The 7,907-nt window shown below is 35.9% G+C and overlaps 1 protein-coding gene across 1 annotated transcript in view; it reads left to right on the forward strand.

Moving 5' to 3' along the window:
* The window catches only part of LOC150081287 (fatty-acid amide hydrolase 2-like), a 62,447-nt gene extending 57,969 nt beyond the window's left edge, over window positions 1-4,478 (forward strand). Inside the window, exon 7 of the mRNA XM_090379072.1 lies at window positions 3,787-4,478. Coding sequence (XP_090235198.1) covers window positions 3,787-4,395 — 609 coding nt within the window. The 3' untranslated portion in view covers window positions 4,396-4,478. The remainder of the gene's footprint in view (window positions 1-3,786) is intronic.
* Window positions 4,479-7,907: the final 3,429 nt, after the last annotated feature.

A 7,907-nucleotide genomic window follows, 5' to 3' on the forward strand; every position in this document is an offset into this window, starting at 1 on the left:
AATTTATAAACCACCAAAAAGAATTAAAAACTAAGATGACCATTCTACTAGTCACCTCTGTGAAAGCAAAATCCCTTCCCCTTATCCCTGACAGTAGTTACATCCTTAAACAAATCCCACATTAATACATATGATCACTGTCACCTAGTGTTTCCTTTATATAAAAATTCTTAAATGTACAGAGTCACTGCTGACAATGAGATCAAGAGTATTGCCCTCTCATTGTCTCTCTAATATTCTGGTAAAAAAAACAATCATCCAGTAAAACGAAAAATATTCTATTACTCTGTGAATGATTAATCTGAAAGTTCCTGTCAATATCTGGAAAGTTACAATCCCCCTCCCCCAACATCTCCCATGATAAAACATTCTAATTTACTGGCCTACGCTATTTGTTGCTGATGAAGTTTAGCTGGGGTGTTGTAAAAATTGTATATCATTATTATATATACGCCGATGAGCCAAAACATAATGACCACCTACCTAATATGATGTTGGTCCTCCACAGGCATCCAAAACAGCTCGTACCCGGCGAGGCATGGATGCTACAAGATTTCTAAATATGTCTTGTGGTATCTGGTACCAATGCATAACCAGCAGATCCTTTAACTCCTGTAAGGTCTGTGGTTGAGATGCAGCAGATCGGAGTTGCTGTTCCAACACAAACCACAAATGCTCAATGGGATTGATGTTTGGGGAATTTGGAGTCCAGGGCAATACCTGCAAATCTTCTCATATTCCGCAAATCAGTCTCGAACAATCCGGGCGGTGTGGCATGGCGCATTATCCTGCTGAAAAACAGCACCACCAGATGGGAAGACCATTGCCATGAAAGGGTGTACCTGGTCAGCAATGATGTTTAGGTAGGTAGTAGACGTCAGAGTGCCTGTCATATGGATGACTGGACCCAGGGTATCCCAGCAGAACATCGCCCAAAGCACAACACCGCCGCCACTGGCTTGTTTTTGTCCCATGGCACATTCATGTGCCATCACTTCCCCAGGTAAATGACGCACACATACCCGGCCGTCCACATGGTACAACAGGAAACGTGATTCATCGAACCAGACTACCTTCTTCCAATCACTCGAGGTCCAGTTTCGATGCTCATGTGCCCATTGTAGGCATTGTCGCCGGTGAACCGTGGTTAGCACGGGCACTCAGAGCGGTGTGCATCTATGCAGCCCCATTTTCAGCAGGGTTGGATGTACTGTGTGTTGTGACACATTACTCCCATCACCAGCATTCCAATTACTGTTGAGTTGCGCCACATTCTCCCTTCTGTTGCCATGTACCATCCAGGAGAGCCTTAACTCACCTCAAGCATTGATGAGCTGTGGTCATCCAACACCTTGCCGGTGGCTTGTGGGTTCCCCCTCCTCGGACCATTTTCAGTAGGTACTAACCATGGCTGCCCGTGAGCACCCCACCAGCCATGCCATTTCAGATATGCTCTGACCCAGTTGTCTGGCCATTGCAATTTGCCTTTTGTCAAAACTCGCTTAAGTTCACTGCCTTTCCCATCTGAAGAACAAGGGTAACGCCAATTAATGGAGCTCTGTATCAGGTGTTTTTTATATCGTGTCCCGACCCGCCGCGTATGCGCCATAGTTCACCTGCAGTTGCTTCGATTTGCATAACGACTCACTGGTCATAATGTTTTGGCTCATTGGTGTAGATGTTTCTGTGCTATTAAATAATAGCCTGCAAGATCTTCAAGAATCTCTGAATGAAATTAGTAAATATTGTGAAGCATTGGCATGGAAATTAATTGCACAAAAACAAAAGTTATGAAAACGATGAGTAAATGTTAAATTTTAGATTAATAACCATTAGTTGGAACAAATAAGTTTATGTATTGAGGAACAGTCTTTAAAGATGGAAATTTAGACGTAGAAGCAAACAATAGAATAGATAAAGGAAAAAGTATAAGAAGCTAGTTAAACAAAGTTATTTGGAGAAAAAATTAAAATTAGCCAAAACAAAAAATAAGATAATTATAATAGTTTCCAAACCATTTTTATCTATTGACCTAAGAGTTGAGAATGAGAAATACCTATATGCTTAAAATCTTTAAGCTTAAATTGAAGAATCTTTTCTTAAGTTAGAATAACATGAATTAATAACAATACATTTACAATTTATTAATATACATTTTTTACATAAATATACATTGTTGCTTACCATATAAAACCTAAGAATTTGTCTGTAATCTTCATTAAGCAAAAATAATTCATGGAATTCATCAGGAGTTATGATTTCAGATGTACTTTTTAAATTGTCAATATCTAATAGTTAATTTGCTTCCTTAACGAGTTGTTACAGCAAAACCAATTAGCAGTATAATACTAAATAGACAAAGGATGGCTTGGATAATCAAAGCCTCCCATGTACATATATAGTAAGAGCAATTCCACATTATCTATGCCTCTAGATTTGATTTTGTGACGTGCTACATATGGATTTACCGTAAAAAATATCTTACCTCTCTCTCTTTACAGTTCACTGTTCAGTATAATAAAATGTCACAATTTATTATGCTGCATTTAAAAGAAAGAAAGAAAGACCAGAAATAATTGGATTAAAAAGTACAGTGGTTCTTAATGCAGATTTTACTGTAATTCGACATTACACAAGGTATGAAAGATGATGCTAAAAACAGGGAATCATCCTATACAGTGAATATATAACTAAGCATGAATTTTTGAGGCAAAAAAGTAGAGGTTGACTTGTATGCCAAATCAACTTATATGCGGTAAGGGAATATAACAAAAATTTGAGTTTTAAGATAAACAAATAGAACTAATAGACACAATGGCAAGCTCATAATGCATGCAAAGAAATAATAAATAAAATCTCTTGGGGTAATCAATATCCAGTCTAAGGTACATGAAACAAACATAAGGTGGTATGGACATGTAGATAGGGAGGGGCGCCTCCATAGCCAGGTGGGCAGGAGCAGCAGTGCATAGCACACACTTCTTGATCAGACCGCGGTTCGAGCCCGCGATAACCAAATACAGAGGATGCGGAAAGGTCAGGGAATGACCACCGCATATCCCAGGAGCAATATGGCCTTAGTTGCTAATGCTCCTAAAAACCAAATAACAACAACATGTAGATAGGATGGAGGGAGATTAACCAAACAGATTTTTAAAGCAGAAACAAATAGTAATAGGCCCAGAGGCAGACAAAGAAGAAAGTCAATCAATGGTGTCAAGCAAGCATTTGAAGAAAGAGAGATTACTTGGGCTAGATTAAAATTCTAAAAGGAAATAGTACAGCATAAAATAAAATAATGAATGGAAGGCTGATAGCCCAGAATTGATTTGCTCTACCACAATGACCTGTACACCCACTGGGTATAACAGAGCTAAATGATGATGAAAAATGATCCATTACTGTGCTGTATTTAGCGGGGGTTTTTTAATCATATCAGTGAAAGGTTTGATGAAAAAGTTTGTGAATGTTGCAAAAAAATTATTTTATTCAATGATAAATGTGCTTACATTGTTAATATTCTTCAGTGTAATCACTTGTTCCATCATGCCTGTCACTATCATAACATTTGTGGAAGTCTTCTTTTGTGAACACTCTGACAATCTATTGTATTTGATTGGACTGCTTGAATTGACTCAAATCATTTTCCTTTCATGTCCTGTTTTAATTTTTGTGTAATGTGTAAATTTTTTGTTTAAATGTGCAATCTGCATTGCACACTTTTTAATGTGTAATTAACTAATGCCATTACATGTTATTTATTACAATCTGTTTAAATATTTTCAGGCTGTCAACTATTTGAAAACTACATATGAAATTCCTATACAACAAGTCAACTTGAAAAGGCTGAAATATTCATTTAATATATGGGCCTACAGAATGACTGCAGCTGATTCTCCCACTTTCTGTGAGGAGCTTGGTGGGAGAAAGGAGGAGGTGAATGTCTTCAAGGAGCTAGTTAAATGGTTGTTTGGGTGGTCTGAGCACACACTCCCTGCTCTAGGTCTAGGGCTGTTAGAAAAATTACACAAAAAACATGAAAAAATTGGTCATTTTATTAAAATCGGTACAGATCTTAAAAATGAATTACAAGACTTGTTGAAAGACAATGGGGTGTTTATTTATCCTACCCATCCAGAACCAGCACCATGTCATAATTTTCCACTTCTTAAGCCTTTTAATATTGCATATACGGCTGTGTTTAATGCTTTAGGCCTTCCAACAACCCACTGCCCAATGGGTCTTAGCAGAGAGGGCCTTCCTGTTGGTCTTCAAGTTGTGGGGTCATTAAACAATGATCATATAACCATAGCAGTGGCAATGGAACTAGAAAAAGCCTTTGGTGGATGGGTAAGTCCTAGCAGTATACAAGAAGAATCATGCATGGAAAAATAGCTGTATAATAAACTCATGAATAATCAGTATAATTTGTCTATGCACTCAGCTTCAAGCAAGACAATTTTTCTAAGTATTTTGATGTTTAGAGTGGATTTTGTATATATTGTTTTTCATAAGAAGTTTCATGTTACTATGTCTATTAAGAATTGGTTATTGATAAATCATTTTAGATTTTTGTTATATTTTACTACATTTGTTGCTAATAGTAAAGTGAAGAAAGTAATTTTATTATTTCTTGTTATCTTTATGGATTTATTTTTCCAAATTGGACTGATAAATATTTGTAAATGTTGAATACACTAATTGCATTTGTTTCAGAATTGTAAACTCGTTGAAATTTTGTAATTCTAATTTTTAGATTGTTATCTAAAAATTCAATCTTTATGCTAAACTACCTTATTTAGTGAAGCTTAATTGCTATATAATGAGTTTGAATATCCTCCAATGCTATGCAAATGATGCTATTAAGGGGGGGGGGGTTGAAAAGTTTTTAGCCCAATATAGATTGCAAAGGTTTTGTGAAAGACAATATTGCCAATCTGTGCTGTGACTCTTCTTGTGTGTTCACAGAAATTTTCAGGTTTGTAACTATATTCTTCTCCTTTACAGAGGGCATTGAAGTGTGGAAGGTGAATGAAGATGGTGACTGTTGAGAGAATCCAGCATCATACAGCAAACATTAGGGGAATATTGTCCTTCGTATGCCACACTCAAAAACTAGGTTACAGTATTTAAGCATGGACATAACTGTGTTGAAGATGCACCCTGCAGTGGGAAGCCTGTTACTATGTCCACACCTGCAAATGTGGATGCCATTCATGACCTGATCATACAAGACTGCAGAATAACATTGAAGCACACTGAAATAACATTCAACATCTCCCATAAACAAGCTCATGATATTGTGGTGAATATTTTAGGAATGAAAAGGGTTTCTTTGAGGTGAGTCACTAAAGCACTGAATGCAGATCAGAAGCAGGAAAGAGTGAGGTGTTGACATGAGAAAGTGCAGCATTTTGAAACTAATGAAGATAAAGCTCAGTTTTGGGGATGATCTGTCACTATGGACAAAACATGGTGGCACCTGTCTACAACTCTGAAATAAAAGAACAATCGAAACAGTGGAAGGCATCCCCCTTTTCTCCCCTCCTAAAAAGTTTCAAGTGTTTCCCCTTTTCTCCCCTCCTAAAAAGTTTCCAAGTTTCAAGTTTCAAGTCAGCTGGGAAAGGCAGAAGGAATGATCATGGTTGATTTTCTGAAACTAGTTGCTATTGTCAATGCCGAATATTATTCTAACCTACTGAGACATTTCTGCAGGGAATTAAAGCTCCAGAGGCGTGGAAAATTGGCCAAAAGTATCTTGCATTAAGACAATGTACTGGTGCTTTTGTGACTCGCAACACTATGTGACTGTGGGTTCGAGCTATTACAGAATCTGCAGTACTCACCAGATTTGGATCCATTGGACTTTTCTATTTCAAAATCTCAAAAAAAAAAGGACTTGAAAGGACAGAAATTTGACAGTGACAATGCTGCAATGGATGCAGTTAACAACTGGTTTGAGTCGAAATTTTCCAAATTTTATTTGAGTGGATCACAAAAGCTAGTGGACTGTGCCAGAAAGTGTGTTGACTGAAGGGGGACTATATTGAAAAATAAATGGGTTTCACAACTTTACAACATTCCTCTCAACTTCCCATTGTAAAAGTTAAATTTTATTTAAATTCATTTTGTATTACCAATATTTATTTTAAATGCCATGTTTTAACACTGGAATGGTGTCCCTACATACTTGTAAATAACTTGGGCATTATGCTAAAAAAAGAAAAAAAGGAATTTATCACTTTTAATACCTGAATAGATATTTTCAGCACTAAACATGATGGATGTCTCACAGATCTTTCTTATCCTTGTCATCAGAATTATTAATTTTTTAAATACAAATATTACAGAGTAACACAGCATAGATTAACATTAAAGAATCACTGCTAGTTTTTGAATTGAAGAGTGTGCAGTCTGGAAAGGAACAGATGAGAATTGAGCTAGAGAGATAATAAGGTGGTGCAGAAAGCGTATAATATTTTTACTTTGCTTTTTCCTGCACTTGATTCTCTTATTACGATAAGGAACTTATCTCTTTCTAGGAAATGAAGTCTGTGTGGAGTTGTTTATCTTTACACAAATGCTGTCAACTGGATTTGACTGTAATGGTGAATTAGGTTTTGTTATAGTAACAGATCTAATTCATGAGATTTTATACATGATTATGCGTGATATTATGCTGACCACTGCAATGCTCAGTTTAGGAATGATTGCATCTTTGAAGATATTAAGCCAAGATGGGTTCACCACTGTTTCCCTGCATTTTGTTGAACAATTTTTAATCTATTACTTCAATGAAAAAAGCTTTAATACTTTCACTGACAAGGTTGCTGTTTGTTGGCCTCTGGTTTAATCCTCCCATGGATGTATTCTATACTTTTTTTTTTTTTTTTTTTGTGGTACAGAAGCTTATAGGTCTGTAATTAATCACTTCATCCTTTGACCCCTCCCTTTTGTGAACAGGAAAGATATTTGTGCTTTTCTAATCTGTAGGAATATCTGAATGCAAGGATGCTCTCACAATTATGGCTAAAGGTTTGCTTACCTCTTTTTCTGCTTCTTTTATTTATAATTGGAAATCTTCCATTAGCTCCAGGTGCCTTACTTTTCGCTTAAGCAGCTTCCCTTCAACTATCATAACTTCATTTAACTCACAATTAGAATTAAGTATACTTCTGGTATTCCCATCTCTAAAAACTTCATGTAGTTGCAGGTGCAAAATATTTATTCAGTTTGTCATCAATGTCTACAGGATCATCAGTATGTAACACATTAATTCTTGAAAATTTTTGTGAATAACTATAATATTCAGAAATTCAAATCTAATGTTAATGTGTTTACTCCCTGTCCATATGTGTTACTAATGTTTATTAACCTTCTCTGATTGGGAATACCTGAAAGGATTAAAAAAAACAAACAAAATAAAGAAATGTGAATACTGCATTTTATTTAAAAATAAAACTGCTATATATAAAACGGATATATGCTGTGTAACTGCATATATCCCAGAATCTTCATAATATACACCATCTTTTCTCAATCTGGGTTTTTTTTTTTGTTTTTTTTTAGGTTTTTGTATAATACTGCTTGTGTGTGTGTGCCTGCATGTGCCCACATACACACACACACACACAGATAAAGATAATACATCTTGAAATACTAGTTAATTCAGTGCCATTCTCTGGTAATATCTGGGTGTGTCCCCCCGCCTCTTGGCTATTATAAATGCTTCATAATTCACTTTGATTTTCTATATCATTTACCATTTATTTGGTTTTCTGGTGTAACCTTTGCCCTTAAAGAGCAGATATCAATTTTGGTTAAGTTAGAAAAGCATTAATTTATTTGTTAATGCAGTTTAAATTAAGAATCAAAATTTTGACTATTAGCGTTACATCCAATTTTGG

Source organism: Mastigoproctus giganteus, chromosome 8, assembly GCF_048544385.1.
Source record: "Mastigoproctus giganteus isolate SK-2022 chromosome 8, ASM4854438v1, whole genome shotgun sequence".
Lineage (NCBI taxonomy): Eukaryota > Metazoa > Arthropoda > Arachnida > Uropygi > Thelyphonidae > Mastigoproctus > Mastigoproctus giganteus.